The 23,553-nt window shown below is 55.1% G+C and overlaps 1 protein-coding gene across 3 annotated transcripts in view; it reads left to right on the forward strand.

Annotated features, from left to right (window-relative positions):
* Positions 1–18,505, forward strand: part of IGF2BP1 (insulin like growth factor 2 mRNA binding protein 1) — a 38,141-nt gene extending 19,636 nt beyond the window's left edge. Inside the window, exons 3-15 of one of the 3 annotated variants that reach the window (XM_068166353.1) lie at positions 5,837–5,885; positions 6,380–6,431; positions 7,743–7,806; positions 9,893–10,174; positions 10,727–10,861; positions 12,003–12,125; positions 13,236–13,371; positions 13,476–13,598; positions 14,403–14,534; positions 15,533–15,607; positions 16,018–16,149; positions 17,112–17,225; positions 18,413–18,505. In XM_068166353.1, coding sequence (XP_068022454.1) covers positions 5,837–5,885; positions 6,380–6,431; positions 7,743–7,806; positions 9,893–10,174; positions 10,727–10,861; positions 12,003–12,125; positions 13,236–13,371; positions 13,476–13,598; positions 14,403–14,534; positions 15,533–15,607; positions 16,018–16,149; positions 17,112–17,225; positions 18,413–18,505 — 1,510 coding nt within the window. The remainder of the gene's footprint in view (positions 1–5,836; positions 5,886–6,379; positions 6,432–7,742; positions 7,807–9,892; positions 10,175–10,726; positions 10,862–12,002; positions 12,126–13,235; positions 13,372–13,475; positions 13,599–14,402; positions 14,535–15,532; positions 15,608–16,017; positions 16,150–17,111; positions 17,226–18,412) is intronic. The other 2 variants (XM_068166352.1, XM_068166354.1) reach the window with 2 other exon arrangements.
* The last annotated feature ends 5,048 nt before the right edge of the window (positions 18,506–23,553 follow it).

Below are 23,553 nucleotides of genomic sequence, written 5' to 3' on the forward strand. Positions count from 1 at the left end.
GCCTATGTAGCACAGAAAGTGTTCCTAGGGTGTGTGTGGCTCTGGGGGGACTGCAGAGGAAGCTCTTCCCAAGGAGAGTGGTGAAATGCTGGAAGAGGTTGCCAAGAGATGTGGCTGAGGCCCCATGCCTGGAGACATTCAAGATCAGACTTGCTGTGGCCCTGGGCATCCTGCTGGAGTTGGAGGTGTCCCTGCTGACTGCAGGGGGGAGGGTTGGACAAAGATGACCTTTGCAGGTCCCTTCCAACCCAGTGCAATCAGTGAATTTACTGTGACCCCAGCCCAGAGCAGTGGGGTGCAGAGTCCCAGCAGCTCCTGCTGCAGTGCTGGGGTTGGTTCTTTCCCCTAGCAGATGTTCACTCCCTCAGCCTCTTGCTTTGGAGCTGAGGAGAGGTCAGGTTGTCCCTGCAAAACCTGGCCTGGGGGTGGGGGAAGGGGAAGGAAATCCATGGGGGTGGCTGTGCTGGTGATGGCTGCACTGTTGGGCTGCTTCAGTTGAGGGAGGGTCCCCCTTGGACAGGGAGCTGTGGTTGCTCCTGAGGATGGTCCCTGCAGAGGATCACCTCCTGGTGCTTGTCAGTGTCTGGTCCCTGCAGGTCACAGGGAATGTTTGGGGTTGAAGGCTCAGAAAGCAATGATCTGAGCTTCTTGTCCCCTCCATCCTCTTCTCATCCCTGGATCTCCAGACACTTCCATGCTGCTGCTGCTGCTTGGGGCTGAATCCTATGGGAAAAATAACCCCAGTCCATTGGCAAGCCTCTGTCTGTGCCATGGGACAGGGGAAGGAGGTGCCCTCTTCCACAGGGTGATGCAGGTTTGATCCCAAGCTCCTCTGCCTGACCCTCTCAGTGGCTGTGGGTGCAGGGATGCTCTGCTCCAGACCTCTCTCTCCAGCATTCCCACGCTGGGAAGCAGCAGCTCTTGTCTCAGGCAGGACCAAACTTTACTGGGAGGAGGTGGCAAAAAGTCTTGCTGGGGTTTCTTGCTGGAGACAGGGATGTGCCTGCGCTGGTGAAGGGGTGAGGATCAGCTCTGTGCCCCCCAGATGCTACCTCAAACACCACATGGGGCTCTTGCAGCAGAGAGGGGAACCCTTGAGCCAGGCTGGTGCTGCTTTGCCGTTCGCTCTGGCTCGCAGCAGCCAGCCCCAGCCTTCTGCTGGCCCCCAGCCAGGCTGCCTGCTCCTAACTAGCTGGTGCCCCTTTCTTGGGTCCTTGCCACCACTGCCACCGTGCCAGTCCACTCTGGGGAATTACCAGCAGATTCTTAATGAAGCAGGAGGATTCAGCCACCCTCATGAAGACGATTTCTGGGGATGCATCCAGGGCTGAGGGGAGGGGAATGCTGCCAGCTGGATCTGGATGTTTCCCAGCAGGATTTAAAGAGTAAAAACCAAACCAAACAAAAAAATCGACCCCAAAGTTAATTTAGGATTCTTAGGGCTCACTCCTGTCTCTCTGGGTGATCAGGGCTCTCTCTGCAGGCTGCAGTGGGTAGCAGTCCGTTCGTGCTCTGGGTTCCCACAGGTGCACAGCTCTGAGGATGTGGCCGCTGGTGAGGGCTGGGGGGTGGCAGCAGGGGCACACACCGGTTTCCAGCTGGCTCCAGGGTTGCTTCAGACTAGCAGGGGATATTTTCTGGGTGCCACTTGCTGCTGCCTCACCTTGGTTTCTCCCCTCTGAAGAACAAGGCTCCTCCTGGTGCAGTTATCTCCGTGGTTGCAGGATCCCCCGTGGTCAATCTCTTTGCTTTGCCCCCTGGAGAGGTTTAACCTGTCGGTGCAGTGGACTCTCTTTAAAGACATGAGTGAAGCAAAACCTGAGGGAAACCTTTGATGGAGCAGATCTCAGTGCTTGCTCTGCTTGGGACTGACCCCAAAATGCTCGTCTGTGGGGTGGCTCCATGATGTGGATCCCATCGCAGCCTCTCGTTACGGTCTGGGGCCATCAAGGTGGGTGTTCTCCCCCACCCCAGCCAGCCCAACCTGATTCTGGGGAGGGTTTACTGAAAGCATCCAGAGTTTATGAAGGTCTCTCTTTGCCTCCTGGTTCTGCAGGAGAACCAGGAGATCTGCTGGGGGCATTGGCAGGCAGAGTGGGGGGGTCTTAAAATCCCTTTATCCGAGCAGCACCATTGGCGCAGAGCAGGAGGAGAGCGATGCCGGGGTCCATCCCACGGCTCCCTCTCTGCCTTTGCAGCTCTTCACCCTCCCCTCTCCACCCTGATTTCTTCTTCATCACATAAAAAAAAAGCCCCCAGCACATGAGCAGAAACCATCCAGACCTTTTTTCCTCTCCACCGCTCCAGCTCACCCCAAGGATCTGGGAAGCTCCTGCCTTCGGCACACGATGAGCAGCAGCGTCCGTGGGAGCTGCTGCCTTCTCCCGTGGGCTGGAGGCGGCTGGGGCTGCTCTGTGGCTTCTTCTCAGCCGCTGGGCACGAGTGTTGGTCCTGGCTGGCAGCCGAGGTCGGGCGAGGAGGGAGGAGCTCTCCTGCCTTTGGCACACGGCGAACAAAAAGCCAGGGAATCGCCGGCTCCCGGAGTTAGTTCTTTGGAAGTGAAGCTCGGCCGCTGGGCGGGGAGGGAGGTGGGAGTGGGCAGAGCTGGGGCTGTTGCCTTCGGTGGCGTTTTGCCACGAGGGTTTCAATCCGGCAGGACCTGCTTGTCGCAAAGCAAAGGGCAGGGTTTATTTATTCATGACTTCCTCTGTAATTCAACCGCCGGCGCTCAGACCCAGCCCGGATTCGAGCAGGGGGCTGCTCATGGAAGGGAGGCGGGGGGAAAGGTTTCCACCCACTCCATGTCAAGCCCAAACCTCCCCAAAGGGTGCTGGATGGGCACCTGCCTCCCTGGGGCAGGATGGGTGCTGATGGAGCTGAGGCAAGAGTTGGGGGTGCTGGCTTCTCTCGGGATGCTGTTCCATGCGGCTCACCCAGCTGGGCTGAGGAAAGACTGAGCTGAGCCTCGTGGGGATCCGTCAGGGCTGGAGGCTGGTAGGAGCAGCAAATAATCCCAGTGGCGTGGTCACAGCGGGAGGAATTAGCCATTAATTAACACATTAATAAAAGCCCAGCGATCCCAGCAAGGTGCAGAGCAGCTTCTCACCTTTCCCGACCAGCCTGGGTGCAGGCGATGCTGTGCCTGGGCTGGAGCTCCGGCAAGCTCAGCAGGAGGGAGGGAGATCTCCTCGGGCTCAGCAGGAGGGAGGGAGGGAGGGAGATCTCCTCGGGCTCAGCAGGAGGGAGGGAGGGAGATCTCCTCGGGCTCAGCAGGAGGGAGGGAGTGAGATCTCCTCGGGCTCAGCAGGAGGGAGGGAGGGAGATCTCCTCGGGCTCAGCAGGGGGGAGGGAGGGAGATCTCCTCGGGCTCAGCAGGAGGGAGGGAGGGAGATCTCCTCGGGCTCAGCAGGAGGGAGGGAGGGAGATCTCCTCGGGCTCAGCAGGAGGGAGGGAGGGAGATCTCCTCGGGCTCAGCAGAAGAAGGGAGGGAGGGAGATCTCCTCGGGCTCAGCAGAAGAAGGGAGGGAGGGAGATCTCCTCGGGCTCAAGCAGGAGGGAGGGAGGGAGATCTCCTCGGGCTCAAGCAGGAGGGAGGGAGGGAGATCTCCTCGGGCTCAAGCAGGAGGGACGGAGGGAGATCTCCTCAGGCTCAAGCAGAAGAGAGGGAGGGAGATGATCTCCTTGGGCTCAGCAGAAGAAGGGAGGGAGATGATCTCGTGTTCAGCAAAAGGAGATCTCAGGTTCAGCAGAGGGAGAGAGATGATCTTGGGTTCAGCAAAAGGAGCTCTCCTCGGGCTCGGCAGAGGGAGACCTCATTCATTCTTTTATTAATGAATGTGTTGGGTCATTTTCTGAAGGGGTTAGGAAATGAGATGCCACCAGCAGAAGCAGGGTGTGAGGACATTAAATGGCTCTTTTCTCTCCATAGCCCATTCGATTCCGGTCACGTACGTGCAGAACACTTGCTCTGCCCATGCAGATGCTTGGAGCTATCTGGAGAAGTTTCCGTGGTAGGGGTGGGTGGTGGGAGACCTCCAGGGCTTTCCTCTCTCACTTCCAAATCCTTTTGACCCTCCCTGGACTAGGGACATTCTTGGCATTCTGAATTTCTTCCTCTCTCACCCCTTGGTTTTGGGCTGTGGGATGAGGGTGGAAAGGAGAGCTCTGGTTTCAGAGCCTGGGGTGCCTGGTGCCCTGCCTTCGCTTCCTGCAGCCCCCTGTGACCTGCTGTGAATTTTAAGGGCTGAGATGGTTTCTTTTTATTTCCCCCCTTGCCCACCTGGTTTGCATCTGTTGTAGTGACAAAACTGAGTGGGTTTTGGAGCTTTCTTGGTGGGCTGAGCTGGCAGGAGCAATGAAAACCTCATCTTGAGGCGCTCCGTTTTGGCTTCCAAGAGGGGAGAGCCACCCCAAATCTGTCCATCCCATCCCTCTGGTCTGAATCTTTGGGGAGACTTTGGGGCCATTTTCCTGGGAAGCATCAATTCTGGGGTTGTTTGGTTGGGGGAATTTTGATGTGGGTGAGTTTGCAGGGGAGGGCTGGGGAGGGGGGAGCAGAGGGGATGCTGGAGGCAGCTGCTTTTACCTCACAGGATGAAGGGGCTGGGGAGGGATCCTCACCTGTGGTGCCACATCCAACGCCTGGCTTTGGGCCATTGCATGCTGAGAAGGTTTCTTCTCATTGACACATGAGCTGAGCCACCCTCTGAAGGTGTGGAATCAGAAGATAAGGATCTGGAAGCTCTTTTTTTTGTTGTTGCTGTTATCTTTTCTCCTCCCTTGGATTGTTTCATGTGCTCATAGACTTGGAGTTGGAAGCCTGGGTCTGTGATGAGCAGATCCAAGGCTATTTTACCCAGGGGAGTGCTGTCACTGCTGAGCTGCTGCCAGGGTCCTGCCATTCATCTTCCTTGCCTTTAGGCATCTTAAAATTCAATGGTTTTGGTTATTCCTGAAGGAGAGAGGCAAATGAGTGTGTGTGGGGGGGAACACACAGAAGCCATCCATGGAGGGGGGGTTTGGCATTGCTCCTACTTAGGCTGTACCCTTGGAGCTGCATCCTTCAAAGCACCTAAAGGTCTCATTGCCTTTAGGGTGGAGGCTCTTGGGGTGTCTGGTAGCACGTTGGGGTGCTGGTAGCTGTGGTGGTGGCGTGGTCAGAGCTGCTGGACAAGCCCACAGCTGCTCTCAGCTGTCTGCAGCAGCTGCGCAGTGTGGGGTGGGCTGGGGTGGGGAGGGGGACAGCACCCCCAGGGCAAATTTGGGCATGGGAATTAAAAAGGGAGTTTCTATTTTGGGAAAAGTCAAGTTAGGAAGAGCCAAAAAGGTGAGTGGAGAGGCAGGCAGTGACCCTCTCTGGTGGTGGAGCTGGGGTTGTGTGTGCCTTCATCATCTCTCCCCACTTAAACCTCAGCCAGGTTTTGGGGTGCAGCGGTGATGCTCCAGCAGGCTCCACCGGTGGTTGGTGGCATCTCAAGGGTCATTCCCTTCGTGCCTATAGTGCTGGAGGGCAGCTTGCAGGTTACATGAACACAAGACTCCTTTTCTTTCAGTCTCTGCACTTCCAGCCATGCTGCTGTGGGGGCTCAGCCCAGCACTGAAGGGTTGGGGGTGGGTGGGTTTGGATTTTGGCTCTTGGGGGTTTCTGGCTCTCGGAGAAGCTCCCAGCGTCGAGCCAGCACCAACTGGGCTGGATGCAATTAACCAAAAGCCATCAGAAACCCTGGGGGGGTGTGAAAAAGCAAAGCTTGATCACCCTGCAAAGAGTTGCAACGTGAGACAGATGAATTTTGGGCACCAAACCTGCTTGATTAACCACTTCTCCTTTACTCTTCAGGAGCCGGAAAATCCAGATCCGGAACATTCCCCCCCAGCTGCGATGGGAGGTAAGAGGAGCAAGCAGAGAAGGGTAGATCAGGTTTAAGGACTAATCCTCCCTTCCATGTTGCTGTGGTTGGGATTAAAGTTGAGTTCTCCTTCTCTTTGTTCCTAATTAGGGCCTAATTACAGCAGCCCCTTGCCTCCCTGTGGCTTACTCCCCTTCCCTTACGGGAGGAGATTCAGCTGCTAGGAGCAACGTAAGCTGCCCCACCAAAACTTGCCACCAAGAGCAGGGTTCCACAATTCAGCTGTTGTATGAGGAGCAGGAAATGACTCCCCTGACTCTCTTTCCCCCCTCCCCTCCTGGCTCTGATGCCCCTTGGCCCCAACATCCTGGGGTAGAAAGGAGCTTCCTTCATCTGAACTGCTTGTGAAATCTTAATGCCTAGAGAGCTGCCTTGATTGATTGATTGATTGATTGATTGTGTTTCCCTGGTTTGTCCTGAGGAGCCCAGTGTATAAAGGGGATTTCTAATGGCTCTTTGGCTCCCTTTTCCAGGTTCTGGATGGTTTGCTAGCCCAGTATGGCACGGTAGAAAACTGCGAGCAAGGTAGGAGCGTGGGGGGGGGGAAGAGAAAAACTTGGCTGTCGTTGAAGCCTTTTTTTTCTGCCCCAGCTGTTTTGGGGGTGGGGGGGAGGCTGAGAAGGGCCCCATGGTGCTCCTTTGTCAGCAGAAACCATGGCTAAGGATGTCAAGAGGTCTCAGCCCCAGCCCTCTCGCTGGGGCTTTGCATTTTTCCTTCCCTCTTGCTGAAGGGCAGGTTCGGCTTTGGGCAGCCCACGTGGCTGTCCCCCTGTAGGTACCAGCAGTGTCTGCTTCAGGGGAAGGTGCAGGATGATCTCCTGAGGCTGGCTGAGGATGATCTGTCTCTGCTCAGCAGACTTTTTTTCCTCTCCTCTCAGCCTCTAGTGGCAATCAGTTGAGACAGGAGGTTTCATATTGCCCTTGGGGTGGTTAATGAGAGCAGGGTTACCATAACCCTCCCAGAAATGGAGCTCCTGGGACTGTCTCCAGGCTGTGGTGAGGGATCACAGAATCCTAGAATCCCAGCATGACAGGGTCTGGAAGGGACTTCTGGAGATCATCCACTCTGACCACCCTGCTAGTGCAAGGCACCCACAGCAGCTTGCCCAGGAGCACAGTGGCCAGGGGGGGTTGGAAGCTCCAAGGAGACTCCACAACCTCTCTGGGCAGACTGCTCCAGGGTTCCAACACCCTCACAACAAAGAAGTTTCTCCTCCTGTTCAGGTGGAGCCTCCTGGGATCCAGCTTGTGCCCATTGCCCCTTGTCCTGTCCCTGGGCACTGCTGAGCAGAGTCTGGCCCCAGCCTCTTGCCCCCCTAGCCTTTAGTTCTGGCTGAGCATTGCTCTGGGGCTGCTCTTCTCCAGGCTCAACATCCCCAGGGCTCTCAGCCTTTCCTCCTCACAGAGATGCTCCAGGCCCCTCTGTTGGACTCCCTCCATCACTTCCCTGACTGTCTTGAGCTGGGGCAGCCCCAGGTGTGGCCTTGTTAGGGCAGAGTAGAGGGGGAGGAGAACCTCCCTTGACCTGCTGGTCATACTCTTCTTCAGGCACTCAGGCTGGCAGAATGGAGTTGGCTCTGGTGGCTTTGCTGGAGAGCTTGATGACGTCTCAGGCTCCTTTACAGGAGGGCTTCTGTTGCCTGGGCTGAGTCCCAAGCGTGGTCCTGAGCCCTAGGACCCCTTGCGGGAGAAAAACGTTTGCAAATCCTGGGGAGCCCTGGAGGGGACTTGTCCAAGCAAGGACTCATCTGAGGAGGTCTCCCAGGTTTTCAGGGGTGGCCTTGGTGTGAGGCATTGGTGCTGCCTCTCTTAACTCCTGCCTCTTTCTGCTGACAGTGAACACAGACAGCGAGACAGCCGTCGTCAACGTCACCTACGCCAACCGGGAGCAGACCAGGCAGTAAGTTCTTCCCTGGTGGAGCTCAAGCTGTGGCTTCAGCCCCTTCCCTGCTTGCAGGAAACAACATTTTCCAGTGCTGGGAGTTAAATTAGCCCAGAATCCCTCCACTTCTGGCTACAAATGCAGCGAGTCTTTGAGGATGCTCTCTCTCTCTCTCTCCTTCACTTTCAAGTGGGCATCCAAGCTTTTAAGGCTTTTGTCTGCAGCTCAGAGAGGGAAAACCCAACTTTGTGCTCAGTGGAAGGTGGGAGATTTTCTGCTGCTTGCATGATTTCAGGAGATACTTGTCCAGGAAAAAAAAGCCAGTAGCAATGAGCCCAAACATCACAGGAGCTGGTGTGAAGCTGGCCCCATGTTTCCTCTCTGGCTGATGGGAGGCTTGAAGCTCCCTTCCCCATCCTGCCCAGGGAAGGTCAAGCTTTGCACTCCCTGCAAATGGAACACTGAGTTTTCACCTCTGTTTCTTTCTCCTTTGTTTGTCCCAGCAAAGGGCTCTGGAAAGGGATGGGGTCAGCTCTGTCCTTGGAGGGCAGCTGGGAGGAACGTGGGCATTGATGGATAGGTTTCAGTCCTCTGGGAAGGTTTCCCTCACTGAGGTGGGCACATGTCAAATGGTGGCCACCACAGCCCCTCTGCCACCCCCAGGGATGTCACCTGTGGTCACTCTGCTGAAGCAACAGCTTCCATGTGGCCACCTGCTGATAATCCTCCAGCTGTCAACCCCAAATCCGCTGTGGTTCCTGGCAGGGCCTCAGCAGATCTTCGTGGGGGAACTGCTCCTTGGTCTGCTCTTTGTAATAACCTGGGGCAGGATCCAGCTGTGGAGACCTGGTTTGTCCTCCTCTCCCTTGTTCATCCTTCACACCAGCCCTGCACTTTACACCCCCTGAAGTGAAACACTTTGGGTTTCTTTTGCCAGCAAGCACCCAGCAAAAGAGTTTTGTGCAACGAACTCTGCTCTCAGCCCTGCAGCCCTTCTCCCCTGCTCTTTCCTCCTCTGAGGATCTCAGAACCCCAGCATGGTAGGGGTTGGAAGGGACTTCTGGAGGTCACCCAGTCCAACCCCTCTGTTCAGCAGGTTGCTCAGGTGGGCTTAGAATCCCTCCAGAGAGGGGAAACTCCACCACCTCCCTGAGCAGCCTTCATCAAGCATCCTTCTCGGGTCCCTCCTGCAGGAATGGGGCTGCGGACAGGGGAAAGCCTCTGTTCAGCCAGTTTGAAGGGCTTCTGGTTATGGTGGGTTTGGGTTGTTCGCAAGAGTTGAGTCACTGACCGCTTCGTGGAGAGCTGCCCTCGGGGTTGTCTCGGTGGAAAGCAGCGGAGAGCGGTGGCCAAAGCTTTGCTCTTGCTGCCAGCTCCATCTATCGACAGCTTTCAGCCCTTGCAGTCCTGCCAGGAGAGGGACGGAGATGCCAGACTGAAATCATGGGGAGAGGCAGGAATCGCTGCTTGCGCCATCCAGTCCTTGCCATGGGTGCTTGGAGGGGTTCCCAGTAAAAAAAACTCCCTTGGCTCGTCTAGGCTGGGTGGAAAGCCCTGCCAGGTCCCCATGGCGTGGAGGATGTCTCCTCCCATCTCTGCTTCCTTGATGGCTGTTACTCCAAGGAGAGCTTCACCTCCTTGCTGCTATGACAAGAGGGATTCTCCACCCCAACTTCTTCTCCCCTCCCAAGCCCTGTGAGGAGAGGCTGAGGGAGCTGGGGTTGCTTAGCCTGGAGAAGAGGAGGTTCAGGGGAGACCTTCTTGCTCTCTCCAACTCCCTGAAGGGAGGTTGGAGCCAGCTGGGGGTTGGTCTCTTCTCCCAGGCACCCAGTACCAGAACAAGAGGACACAGTCTCCAGCTGTGCCAGGGGAAGTTTAGGTTGGAGGTAAGGAGAAAGTTCTTCCCAGCAAGAGTAATTGGTCACTGGGATGTGCTGCCTGGGGAGGTGGTGGAGTCCCCATCGCTGGAGGTGTTCAAACAGGGCTTGGATGTGGCACTTGGAGCCATGGGTTAGGTAGTCAGGAGGTGTTGGGTGATAGGCTGGGCTTGACGACCTCTGAGGTCTTTTCCAACCTCACTGATTCCATGATCCTCTGATTCCAGAGCCATCATGAAGCTGAATGGCCACCAGCTGGAGAACCACGCGCTGAAGGTCTCCTACATCCCCGACGAGCAGTCCGCGCCAGGGCCGGAGAACGGGCGGCGAGGTGGCTTTGGGGCCCGGGGTGCCCCCAGGCAGGGCTCCCCTGTCACTGCTGGGGCTCCAGTCAAGCAGCAGCCCGTGGACATCCCCCTCCGCCTCCTGGTGCCCACCCAGTACGTGGGGGCCATCATTGGCAAGGAAGGGGCCACCATCAGGAACATCACCAAGCAGACGCAGTCCAAGTGAGTCCCTTCTCCCCCAGCTGCCTTCTCCCTTCTGCTCTGAGGCTGGAGTTCTGTTCTTTATGGAGGCCCCTCCAGCTCTCCCACACTGCAGTGTGTTCAGAAGCCACCTTCTCAAGCCCTGTCCCAGCCAGGCTCTCTTGGCTGTGCTTTCCCATGTGTCTCCCTTTACTGGGTTGGGCACTTGGGGGATTTAGCGTGAGCCTCTGGGGCTTCCCCCACCTGTTCTTGCATGTGGCTGCAGCTCTTGTTCCCCAAGGAAGGTTTTATCTAGGACATGAAGTAATGGACACCCCACCCTGTCCCCCAGGCACGTGCTTGCTCCACCACTTAATCACTCATGGTTGCCTAAAATAAATTGATGCTGATGCCTTATTTGGCTTGCTGCGATCCGAGCTTCTGGCTGCTGAGTATCAAGCCCACAATGAACTCCTCTCCCCTCCCCTGGGGGCATAGAGCCTTCCAGGGGGAGCTGCAGGCAGCTGATGGAGGGAGGTGAGAAGCTGCAGAGCTGCTCCCTTCGGCCCCCAGCAGCCATTCCTCTCCCTGCAGGATTGATGTTCACCGGAAAGAGAATGCTGGAGCTGCAGAGAAAGCCATCAGCATCCACTCCACCCCTGAGGGCTGCTCTGCTGCCTGCAAGATGATTTTGGAGATCATGCAGAAGGAGGCCAAGGACACCAAGACGTAAGGTTTCCCCCCCCTGTCTTTCTGTGTAAGAGTATCCCATCCATGCACCTTGCACTGGGAACCCCCTGAGCTGGGTGGTGCTCCCAGCCTGGGTCAGCAATGGTGTGGCCAGCAGGAGCAGGGCAGGGATTGTCCCCCTGGACTCAGCACTGGTGAGGACACATCTGGAGTGCTGGGTTCAGTTTTGGGCTTCTCACCTCAAGAAGGACATCTCGAGGTGCTGGAGTGTGTCCCAAGAAGGGCAACTAAGCTGCTGAAGGCTCTGGAGAACAGGGCTGGGGAGGAGCAGCTGAGGGAACTGGGGGTGTTTAGTCTGGAGGAAACAAGGCTGAGGGGAGACCTCAGTGGCCTCTACATCTCCCTACAAGGAGGCTGGAGCCAGGTGGGAGTTGGTCTCTTCTCCCAAGGAACAAGTGATAGGGTAAGAGGAAATGGCCTCAAGCTGCACCAGGGGAGGTTCAGCTTGGACACGAGGAGAAGTTTGTCCTGCAAGAGTGGTCAGGCACTGGAAGAGGCTGCCCAGGGAGGCAGTGGAGTCCCCATCCCTGGAGGTATTCAAAACACATGTGGACTTGCCTCCTGGGGCCATGGTGGTGCTGGGCTGGTGGTTGGACTCAGTGACCTTAGAGGTCTTTTCCAACCTTAATGATTCTGCCATCCTAAGCGTGCAGGAGCTTGGGTGTGGAGGAGCCAGGGACCCCAAGCAAGGGGATCTGAGCTTCCCCCAGCCCTCTGTCCCAAATCCCTCTTCTTCTACCTGAACTACCTGAAGGGAGGTTGGAGCCAGGTGGGGGTTGGGCTCTTCTCCCAGGCAAGCAGCACCAGAACAAGAGGACACAGTCTCAAGCTGCACCAGGGGAGGTTTAGGCTGGATGTTAGGAAGAAGTTCCTCCTAAAAAGAGAGATTTGCCATTGGAATGTGCTGCCCAGGGAGGTGGTGGAGTCCCCATCCCTGGAGGTGTGTAGGAAGAGCCTGGATGGGGCACTTGGTGCCATGGTTGAGCTGATCAGATGGTGTTGGGTGAGAGGTTGGACTCGGTGACCTCTGAGGTCTTTTCCAACCTGGTTAATTTTATTCCATTCTGGCTGCAGTAATCCTTGATGGTGTTTGCTTTTCACCCCTGTTCCCTCTCTCAAGAGCTGATGAAGTGCCTCTGAAGATCCTGGCCCATAACAACTTTGTGGGGCGCCTGATCGGCAAGGAGGGACGGAACTTGAAGAAGGTGGAGCAGGACACGGAGACAAAAATCACCATCTCCTCGTAAGGCTCCTCTGGGGAGCCCAGGGGGGATGAGCAGGGGCTGGGTGATGTGATGAGGGTGGGCAGGGATGCCTCTCCCAGCTGGGAAGCCGGCTTGGGGTGTGGATGCTTTCCTTCTGAAGTCTCATGCCTTTGGTGTCCCCTCTCTGTCCCTTCATGGCTGTGGAGTCCAGGGGCAGTTGATTTACAGGCTGGGGGCAGAGTGGCTGAGAGCAGCCAGGCAGAAAGGGACCTGGGGGTACTGGCTGACAGTAGGCTGAACATGAGCCAGCAGTGTGCCCAGGTGGCCAAGAAGGCCAAGGGCATCCTGGCCTGCAGCAGGAAGAGTGTGGCCAGCAGGAGCAGGGAAGTCATTGTGCCCTGTGCTCAGCACTGCTCAGGCCACACTTGGAGTCCTGTGTCCAGTTCTCCCCAGTTTAGGAAAGATGCTGAGATGCTGGAAGGTGTCCAGGGAAGGGCAACAAAGCTGGGGAGGGGTCTGGAGCACAGCCCTGGGAGGAGAGGCTGAGGGAGCTGGGGTTGCTTAGCCTGGAGAAGAGGAGGCTCAGGGGAGACCTTCTTGCTCTCTGCAACTCCCTGCAGGGAGGTTGGAGCCAGCTGGGGGTTGGTCTCTTCTGCCAGGCAAGCAGCACCAAACAAGAGGACACAGTCTCCAGCTGTGCCAGGGGAGGTTTAGGCTGGAGGTGGGGAAGAAGTTCCTCATAGAAAGAGAGATTGGCCTTGGGAATGTGCTGCCCAGGGAGGTGGTGGAGTCCCCATCACTGGAAGTGTTTATGAGGAGACTTGATGAGGCCCTTGGTGCCATGGTTGAGTTGATCAGAAGGTGTTGGGTGATGGGTTGGACTTGATGATCTCGAAGGTCTCTTCCAACCTGGTCTGGTCTATTCTAGTCTAGTCTATGGAATTTCCCCTTAAGCCATGTTTTTTTGGGTGAAAGCAGAGTGAACTTTTCAGTGCAGACGTTGATGCTGCTCCCTGGGCAGACCCTGCAGCCCCAGCACGCTGTGGCAGTGACACCCTCTGACCTCAGCACCCCACCAGAACCCATCAGTGGGGAGCAGTGGTTGGGCAGGGCAAGGGTCTTGGTGCTGACCTTGGCTTTCTCACCAGCTTGCAGGACCTGACCCTGTACAACCCTGAAAGGACGATCACAGTGAAGGGCTCCATCGAGAACTGCTGCAAGGCAGAGCAGGAGATCATGAAGAAAGTGAGGGAAGCCTATGAGAACGATGTGGCTGCCATGAGTGTGAGTGGGGTTGGGTCCTGTCCTGCCTCTGGGCTCTCAGGAGCTCTCTAGGAGGTTGCCCTGATAAAAGCAATGAACATTTCTCTCCTCTTGCCTCCCACTAGCTGCAATCTCACCTCATCCCTGGCCTCAACCTGGCTGCGGTTGGCCTCTTCCCTGCCTCCTCCAACGCAGTACCTCCTCCACCAAGCAGTGTCTCAGGGGCTGCACCATACAGCTCCTTCATGGTAGGTGAACACCAGGCAGCTCAAACTGCTCCTGCTTGGGCATCTCCCCTGTGGGGAGAGGATCACACAATCATTTTGGTTGGATCCTTTCAAACCATCAGGTCCAGCTGTTAACCCAGCACCGCCAGGTCATGGCTAAGCCATGTCCCTCAGCACCACATCTGTGTGGCTTTTAGATCCTTCAAGGGCTGAGGACTCTACCACTGCCCTGGGCAGCCTCTTCCAGGACTTGTCAACCCCTTTGTGGAATAAATTGTTCCTCGTGTCCAACCTAAACCTCCCCTGGCGCAGCTTGAGGCTGTGTCTTCTTGTTCTGGTGCTGCTTGCCTGGGAGAAGAGACCAACCCCCACCTGGCTTCAACCTCCCTGCAGGGAGTTGGAAAGAGCAATGAGGTCTCCCCTGAGCCTCCTCTCCTCCAGCCTAAACAACCCCAGCTCCCTCAGCCTCTCCTTGTAGGGCTTGTACTCAAGTGACAGAACAAGAGGACACAACTTCAAGCTGCACCAGGGGAGGTTTAGGCTGGGTGTTAGGAAGAAATTCTCCCCAGCAAGAGAGATTGGCCCTGGGGATGTGCTGCCCAGGGAGGTGGTGGAGTCCCCAGCCCTGGAGGTGTTTAGGAAGAGCCTGGCTGAGGCACTCAGTGCCATGGTTCGTTGATCAGATGGTGTTGGGTGGGAGGTTGGACTTGATGATCTCGAAGGCCTTTCCCAACCTGGTTAATTCTCTCTTTGGAAGGGATGTGGGCATCACTTGGGAGGGAACTTGGAGCCTTGATCTTTGTGGTAGCACTGAGCCAGGGTGAGCCTTGTTCCCCACAGCCTCCAGAGCAGGAGACGGTGCACGTCTTCATCCCCGCCCAGGCGGTCGGGGCCATCATCGGCAAGAAGGGGCAGCACATCAAGCAGCTCTCCCGGTTTGCAAGTGCCTCTATCAAGGTAGGGTTGGCCTGCTGGCAACCCACCCCTCCCCTGCCAGCCCCTCCCTGAGAAGGAACCCTTCTGGGGGGGGAAATCAGGAGGTAGGGCTGGGGGCTCAGTCCTGCGCTACAGAGGAGGGGAGGATGCTGCTTCCCCTGGCCCCCTGCAGCTCCCCTGCAGCTCCCCTGCAGCTCCCCTTGCCCCTCCCCTTGCAGCTCCCCCTGCCCCTCCCCTTGCAGCTCCCCCTGCCCCTCCCCTTGCAGCTCCCCCTGCCCCTCCCCTTGCAGCTCTCCCTGCCCCCCTTGCAGCTCTCCCTGCCCCCCTTGCAGCTCCCCTGCCCCCCTTGCAGCTCCCCTGCCCCCCTGCAGCTCTCCCTGCCCCCCTGCAGCTCCCCTGGCCCCCTTGCAGCCCCCCTGCAGCTCTCCCTGCCCCCCTGCAGCTCTCCCTGCCCCCCTGCAGCTCCCCTGCCCCCCTGCAGCTCCCCTGCCCCCCTGCAGCTCCCCTGGCCCCTGCAGCTCCCCTGGCCCCTGCAGCTCCCCTGGCCCCTGCAGCTCCCCTGGCCCCCTGCCCCCTGCAGCTCCCCCCACACCCAAGAGAGATTCACAGAATGGGTTAGGTTGGAAGGGAGCTTAAAGGTCTTCCAGTTCCAACCCCCCTGCCATGGGCAGGGACACCTTCCACTAGAGCAGGTTGCTCAAGCTCTTATCCAGCCTGGCCTTGAACACCTCCCTGGGCAGCCTGTTTCAGTGTCTCACCCTCCTCACTGTCAAGAATTTCTTCCTCATCTCCAGTCTCAATCTCTCCTCTCCCAGCTCAAAGCCATTTCCCCTCATCCTGTCGCTCTCAGCCCTTGTCCAAAGTCCCTCCCCAGCTCTCCTGTAGCCTCTTTCATGCACTGGAAGGCTGCTCTGAGGTTTCCTAGGAGATTTCTCCAGGCTGGACAGCCCCAGCTCTCAGCCTGTCCCCACAGGGGGAGATTCTGCAGCCCTCTGATCACCTTCCTCTTCTCCTTCCAGATTGCTCCTCCGGAGACGCCGGACTCCAAAGTGCGCATGGTGGTCATCACTGGTCCTCCAGAAGCTCAGTTCAAGGTTCCTCCTGCACTGCCATCACTGGGGGGCACTTGGGGTGCCCCTCTCTGCCACTGCATGGAGCCAGGAAGGGAGGAGCCAGGAAGGGGTGACCCTGATTTGGAGACCAATCTGTGGTTGGGAGACCAATCTGTGGTTGGGAAGCTCAGTTCAAGGTCCCCCCTGCACTGCCATCACTGTGGGGCACTCGGGGTGCCCCTCTCTGCCACTCCATGGAGCCAGGAAGGGAGGAGCCAGGAAGGGGTGACCCTGACTTGGCAACCAATCTGTGGTTGGGTTCACCCAACATGAGCACTCCCAGGGCTTGAACTGGTTTGAAACCCCAAGGAACTGGGCCCTAGGGATGGGGACATGTAAGGGACAGGACAATTTTGGGTGGTGCCTGACACTGTTCTCCCTCCTCTTGGCAGGCACAGGGCAGGATTTATGGGAAGCTGAAGGAAGAAAACTTCTTTGGCCCCAAGGAAGAAGTGAAGCTGGAGACTCACATCCGGGTGCCTGCCTCGGCCGCGGGCAGGGTCATCGGCAAGGGCGGCAAAACCGTGAGCAGAAGCTGTGCTTGGCTAAGGGTGGGGAGCACCAGGGGCTGGGGGCAGCCCTGGGAGGGTGGCTGCTGCTTCCTGCTACAGCCTGGGGACATCCCAGGGACAGGTGTCACAGGCTCACAGGATGTTAGGGGTCGTAAGGGACCTCTGGAGAGAGGAGAGGATAGGATAGGATAGGATAGGATAGGATAGGATAGGATAGGATAGGATAGGATAGGATAGGATAGGATAGGATAGACCAGGTTGGAAGAGACCTTTGAGATCATTGTGTCCAACCTATCACCCAGCACCACCTAATCAACTCAACCATGGCACCAACCACCCCATCAAGTCTCCTCCTGAACACCCCCAGGGCTGGGGACTCCACCACCTCCCTGGGCAGCACATCCCCAGGGCCAATCTCTCCTTCTATGAAGAATTTCTTCCCCACCTCCAGCCTAAACCTCCCCTGGCACAGCTTGAGACTGTGTCCTCTTGTTCTGGTGCTGGGTGCCTGGGAGAAGAGACCAACCCCCACCTGGCTCCAACCTCCCTTCAGGGAGCTGGAGAGAGCAAGAAGGTCTCCCCTGAGCCTCCTCTTCTCCAGGCTAAGCAACCCCAGCTCCCTCAGCCTCTCCTCCCAGGGCTGTGCCCCAGACCCCTCCCCAGCTTTGTTGCCCTTCTCTGGACACCTTCCAGCAGCTCAACCTCTTTCCTAACCTGAGGAGCCCAGAACTGGACACAGGACCCAAGGTGTCCAACTTCCCTGCCAGAGCAGGGCCATGGAATCTAGGTGCAGGTCACACAGGAGCACATCCAGACAGGGCTTGAATGTCTCCAGGGAAGGAGACTTCCACAGCCTCTCTGGGCAGCCTTGTTCCAGTGCCCAGGGACCCAGGGCACTGGGCAGGGATTTCCTGGAGGGGACTACTGCTCCCTGCACCCAGTGACAGGGTGGTCACTGCCCCTTCCCCCTGCAGGTCAATGAGCTGCAGAACCTGACGGCAGCAGAGGTGGTGGTGCCACGGGACCAGACCCCTGATGAGAACGAGCAGGTCATCGTGAAGATCATTGGGCACTTCTATGCCAGCCAGGTATGGCCCCAGCAGCTCCTGGTGGGTTCTCTGCTGGCTTCTGTGGGGTTGTGTCCATGTGGGTATAGGCTCACAGAATCATTCTGGTTGAAGACCACCTCTCAGATCACCGAGTCTGGCCATCAGCACACCACCACCGTGGCCATTAAACATGTCCTGAACCTCCACCTCCAGGGTTGGGGACTCCACCACCTCCCTGGGCAGCACATTTCCCATGGCCAATCTCTCTTGCTGGGAAGAATTTCTTCCTAACATCCAACCTAAACCTCCCCTGGCACAGCTTGAGACTGTGTCCTCTTGTTCTGCTGCTGCTTGCCTGGCAGAAGAGCCCAACCCCCACCTGGCTACAACCTCCCTGCAGGGAGTTGCAGAGAGCAATGAGGTCTCCCCTGAACCTCCTCTTCTGCAGGCTAAGCAACCCCAGCTCCCTCAGCCTCTCCTCCCAGGGCTGTGCTCCAGACCCCTCCCCAGCTTTGTTGCCCTTCTCTGGACATGTTCAAGTCTCTCAATGTCCTTCTTGAATTGAGGAGCCCAGAACTGGACACAGGACTCCAGGTGTGGCCTGAGCAGTGCTGAGCACAGGGCAGGATGAGCTCCCTGCTCCTGCTGGCCACACTTTCCTGCTGCAGGCCAGGATGCCCTTGGCCTTCTTGGCCACCTGGGCACACTGCTGACTCATGTTCAGGCAGCTGTCAACCAGCACCCCCAGGTCCCTTTCTGCCTGGCTGCTCTCAGCCACTCTGCCCCCAGCCTGTAGCTCTGCCTGGGGTTGTTGTGGCCAAAGTGCAGCCCCTGGCACTTGGACTTGTCGAATGCCATCCTGTTGGCCTCTGTCCATCTGTCCAGCCTGGCCAGGTCCCTCTGCAGAGCTCTCCTACCCTCTTAACAGCTTAACTCCTGCCCCCAGCTTGGTGTCACCTGCAAATTTACTGATGACTGACTCAGTGCCCTCATCCAGATCATCAATAAAGATCTTGACCAGGACATTCCTGGGGGACACCACTGGTGCCTGGCTGCCAGCTGGCTGTGGCACCATTCACCACCACTCTCTGGGCTCAGCCTCCGGCCAGTTCCTCACCCCGCGCGGAGTGCTGCTGCCCGAGCCTGGGGCTGCCAGCTTGGCCAAGGCAAAGCCCTCTTCCCTCTGCTCCTTCCCTCTTCCTTCCATTTCCCCCTTCCCTTTCCAGATGGCTCAACGCAAAATCCGAGACATCCTGGCTCAGGTGAAGCAGCAGCACCAGAAGGGGCAGAGTGGCCAAGCGCAGGCGCGGAGGAAATGATCAGAGCAGGAACCCCCCCCCAGGAGCGCTGTGAAACGTGGACCCCCCCCTGAGCCCCTGCTGGGCTTAAGAGTGTGCCTGGGAATCAGTTACCATAGACCAGATGCTCATCTTTCTCATTGACCAAGATTCAAAGGCAGTTTGATTTGGCTTCCAAGGTAGAGGGCTAGGGTCAAATAAAATCCCACCACCCCAACTGAAACCAAACCAAAAGTGTCCCCCCCAAAAACCTACCACACATTCAAATGAACCCCAAACAAAGCTCCTCATCCCCCCCCTTCCCTAAAACCTCCTAAAAGTGGGTCAGGTTTAGCTCCATGTGCCAGCACAGCTACTTAAATGAAGTGAGAGGTACTGCCCAAGCCAGCACTGGGTGCCTGGGGACAGTGGCATGGCAAAGCCGAGGCCACCACAACGTTGGCTGCCCTCGGGTGGGTGGGTGCAGGATTTGTCCTCCTCATTTAAGTAGCACTTTCAGCTTCTTGGCTGTGTCTCCCCAAGCCTCTCCATCCCTTCCATTCCTCTCTCTCTCTTTTTGTGGCTGGAGGATGCTCCCCAGAGCCATATGAGAAGCCTTGTCTTTTTGGGGAGCATCTCAGCTGGGTTTATTGCTTTGTTTCAGTGGCTTTGTTCTGGTTTCTTTTTGCCCTGGAGGGTGAGGTCCGCTGGGTTCTCACCATCCCTTGCTGGGAAGGAGATCCATCATGGGCAAGGGAAAACCCAGCCCCAAACAGGATTAAAACTCCCTCCCTGCCTCCCTCCACCTGAGCACCAAATGGAAGTTTTGTTGGATCCCATGGGAGCTCTGCACCCCTCCAGCCTCCCTCCCACAGGCAAGCAGGAGGTCAGGAGTCCTGCTGCCTGCAGTGCCTTGCAAAGCCTTAAAGCCAGCAGAGCGCCTCTGGGCTCCAGGAGGATTTTCCCTGGTCCTTGCAGTCCTTGGAATGTTTCTTTGCATTTCAGGTTCAGGAGAGGACTCTTTGGGGTTGCTCCTGTCGCTACTTCCTTTATTTGTTTCATTTTGGGGGGGGTTTGTTTGGGGTTCTTTTGTTGCTTGTTTCAACTTCCCGGGGGGATTTACCTTTTGGTTTCATTGCTGCTTCTTCAGTTTCCTTTTTCCCTCCCCTCCTGGTTGGTTTGCTTTGGTTTGCTTTGGTTTGCTTTGGTTTCTCTTGCCTTGGTTGTTGCTTTTCAGGGTTTCTTTTTTCCCTTTTATTGTTTGTTTCTCTCTCCGTTTTTTTTCCCCCCCTCTCTTTTTTTGTTGTTTCTTTTTCTGCTTTGATTTTTCTTTGGTTTCTCTTTTGTTTTCTTCCCCTTTTTATTTGCTCTCTTTTTGGTGCTTTTTGTTTGGGGTTTTGCTTTTGGGGGGGTTCTTTTGGTGCTTTTCTGGGGGAATTTTGGGGTCCTTTTGGGGCACTTTTGGTACTTCTTTTTGGTGCATTTTTTGTGCTTTTTGGGGCCCTTTTGGGGCCCTTTTGGGGCCCTTTTGGGTGCCCTTTTGGGGCTCTTTTGGGAGCCCTTTTGGGAGCCCTTTTGGGGCCCTTTTGGGTGCCCTTTTGGGGGCCCTTTGGGGCCCTTTTGGATGCTCTTTTGGGGCTCTTTTGGGGCTCTTTTGGGGCTCTTTTGGGGCTCTTTTGGGGCTCTTTTGGGTGCCCTTTTGGGGCCCTTTTGGGGCCCTTTTGGGTGCCCTTTTGGGGGCCCTTTTGGGGGCCCTTTTGGGTGCTCTTTTGGGGCCCTTTTGGATGCCCTTTTGGGGGCCCTTTTGGGTGCTCTTTTGGGGCCCTTTTGGGGGCCCTTTTGGGGGCCCTTTTGGGTGCCCTTTTGGGGCTCTTTGGGGGCCCTTTTGGGGCTCTTTTGGGTGCTCTTTTGGGTGCTCTTTTGGGGCTCTTTTGGGTGCCCTTTTGAGGGCCCTTTTGGGTGCCCTTTTGGGTGCCTTTTGGGGGTGCTTTTTTGGGGACATTTTGGGGGATTTGAGGGCTTTTGGGGGTTTTTTGTGCTTTTTTGGGGTGCTTTTGGGAGGTGTATTGTGCTTTTTTGGGGTGAGGTTTTTGGTACTTTTTGGAGAGAGTTTTTTGTGCTTTTTGGGGTCTTTTTTGGGTGCTTTTGGGGTCTTTTTTGGGTGCTTTTGGGGTGTTATTTGGTGCTTTTGGGGTGTTATTTGGTGCTTTTTGGGGGTTATTTGGTGCTTTTAGGGGGTTTATTTGGTGCCTTGGGGTTTTTGGGGGGGCTTTTGGGTGTTATTTGGTGCTCTGTGGGGGTCATTTTGGTGCTTTTTTTTGGGGTCGTTTTGGTGCTTTTTTGGGGTCTTTTTGGTGCCTTTTGGGGTTTTTGGTGCTTTTTAGGGGGTCTTTTTGGTGCTTTTTTGGGGTCTTTTTGGTGCCTTTTGGGGTTTTTGGTGCTTTTTAGGGGGTCTTTTTGGTGCTTTTTGGGGGTTTATTTGGTGCTTTTGGGTTTTTTATGCTTTTTAGGGGATCTTTTTGGTGCTTTTTTGGGTTCTTTTTGGTGCTTTTTGGGGGGATCTTTTTGGTGCTTTTTTGGGGTCTTTTTGGTGCATTTTGGGGTTCTTTTTGGTGCTTTTTGATGTTTTTGGTGCTTTTTTTGGGGTTCTTTTTTGGGTGCTTTTTGGTGCTTTTTTGGGGGTTCTTTTTTGGGTTCTTTTTGGGGCTTCTTTTTGGTGCTTTTTAGTCTTTTTTTTTTTTTGTGTTTATTTTGTAATGATTATTTTAACTTTCTGGTTTGCTTTTTGTTTCAGGGTTTGTTTTTTTTCTTCCAAATCCTTTGGGTTAATTTCATCTTCAGGTTTTAGTTTGTTGGTGGTTTGGGGTTGGGTTTTGTTTGGGTTTGTGGATCTTTTCCTCCTTCTTCCTTTTCTTCTTCTTGGGTCATTTTTAGTTCTTATTTTTCAATTAAGCCTCCAAATTAATGGCAGGAGTGGGACATGCAGCTTAGTTTTCCTCCCTCATCTTCCCTGGGGAGGTTACAAACCTATCCTAGGGATGAGGTGGAATTACCTTTGGGGGGGTGAAGGAAAGGAGCCAGGGAAGGACTTTTTCCTTCTCCCTTTAAGCACCAGCAATAAACCACCCCCAACCCCCACCTCCAGCAGACCAAAGCAACTCCTGCTTGGAGGAAAGTCTCAACCTCATCTCCTAACCTTCACCCCTTTAGTGCCCAGGTTGGGACCTCAGTGTGTGCAGAATTGAGTGGGGAGGGGCTGGGGGAGTCAAGAGGGAGCTGGAGGGGTTCTGGGGTGCAGCAAATTGCTGCCCAAAGACTGGGAGCTCCAGGCTTGGCTTTGAGCTGGGCTCCTTTGCCCCATCCTCTACCAGCTGCCTTCAGCCTCACTTTCCCCACCTAGAGCAAGAAGTTTGTGCCCCCAGAATCCCCTTGCAGCCTCCCAGGGCTCAGCACTGGGGGAGCACAGGGATTTAAGGATTTTTTCAGGGATTTTTGATTAGCAAACTGGGGAGGTGCTAGGCCCTGGTCGGAGGGGGGGCCCTCTTTGTGTCTTATTCTTCCTCTCAAATCTCTTGGGGGGGGGGGAAGGAAAAACAAAATCATGGCATTTGGCATTTGAATGACTTAATCAAGATTTAACCCCCAAATTATTGTTATTTTTGTGGTCATGATTTAAAAAAGCCACAGCCACCCCCCTCCCCAGCCCCCCCACCCCCCTCCTCTCTGCAGCAAGGTTTCACTGTGGTCTCAGCAGAAGGCAGCAAATAGAAATGTCACAAAAAGGATGTGAAAATGGTCACTGATTCCCAGCACTCTTAGGTGGATTTGAGATTTGGGATCGATTTTGTTGTTTTTTTTTTCCTGGGGGGAGGATTTGGGTTTCTCATCTTGCTGATTTGGAAAGGGACAGTAACTGCTGCCACCCGCCTCTGCCAGGCTTGGGGGAAGGGTTTGTCTCCATGGTGGGGCTGGGGCAAGGTTTGCCTGCATGGTGGAGCTGGGGGCAGCCCCAGCACCTTCATTATTTTGCTGTAAATCCAACCCTCTCCTCCCCCCCCAAAAAAAAAACCAATAATTGGCTTTACATTGCTCTTTTAATTTGCTCTGCAAATGAGAAGGGGTGGCAAAGGCAAACTGGGATTCATTTGAAGGGAGAGGGGTGATTCCAGATCCCACACCCACTGTGGTGGGAGGAGAGCTGGGAGCAATACGATTTGGGATTAAAAAGATGGAATTTAGGGGGAGGGGGGACCAAATAAAACCCCAAACCTTGCACTGATGCTTTTCATGTTGTGGAGACCAGCCCCACACTCCCCCCAGCTCAAGGAGGTTTTTTTCCTGGCTCCATCCTACATAAACCAAACCTGGCTTGGAGTTCCAACATCTTCAGGAAGGGTTGGGTGGGTGGTCAAAAGGGTATGCAGCAGCAGTTACTGTCTTTTAAAGTGTGGCAACAGCAGGGAGGTGTGGGGGAAAGGCAAGCACTGTGGTGTGTTTGAGTAGTGAGAGGGGAAACAAATAGAGGAAAAAGAAAAGGAAAGGAAAAAAAAAGGAAAGGAAATGGAAAAGGAGAGGAAAATAAGGAAAGAGGACAAAATGAAGAGCGAATAAAAGAGAAGAGAAAAGGAGATAAAAGAGAAAAGAAGATTAAAAAAAGATAAATACAAGAGAAGAGAAAAGGAGAAAAGAAAAAATAAGAGAAATAGAAAAAGAGAAAAGAAAGAAGAGAGAAGAGAAAAGAGAAATAAGAGAGGAGAGAAAATGAGACAAGTAAAAATAAAAGAGAAATACAAGAGAAGAGAAAAGGAGAAAAGAAAATCCAATAAGAGAAGACAAAAAGGAGAGAAGTAAAAATAGAAGAGAAAACAATTAAAGGAGAAATGGAAGAGAAAAAGGAGAAAAGAAAAAATAAGATAAAAGAGAGAAGAGAAAAAGGAGAAAAGTAAAAATAAGAGATAAAAGAGAAGAGAAAAGGAGAAGAGAAAAAATAAGAGAAAAAAAGAAGATAAAAAGGAGCAGAGAAAAAATAAGAGGAAAAAAAGAGAAGATAAAAAGGAGAAGAGAAAAAATAGGAGAAAAAAGGAGAAGAG

The sequence above is a fragment of the Melanerpes formicivorus genome, unplaced genomic scaffold (genome assembly GCF_026170545.1).
Source record: "Melanerpes formicivorus ecotype bairdi unplaced genomic scaffold, bMelFor1.0.p_v2 SCAF_100, whole genome shotgun sequence".
NCBI lineage: Eukaryota > Metazoa > Chordata > Aves > Piciformes > Picidae > Melanerpes > Melanerpes formicivorus.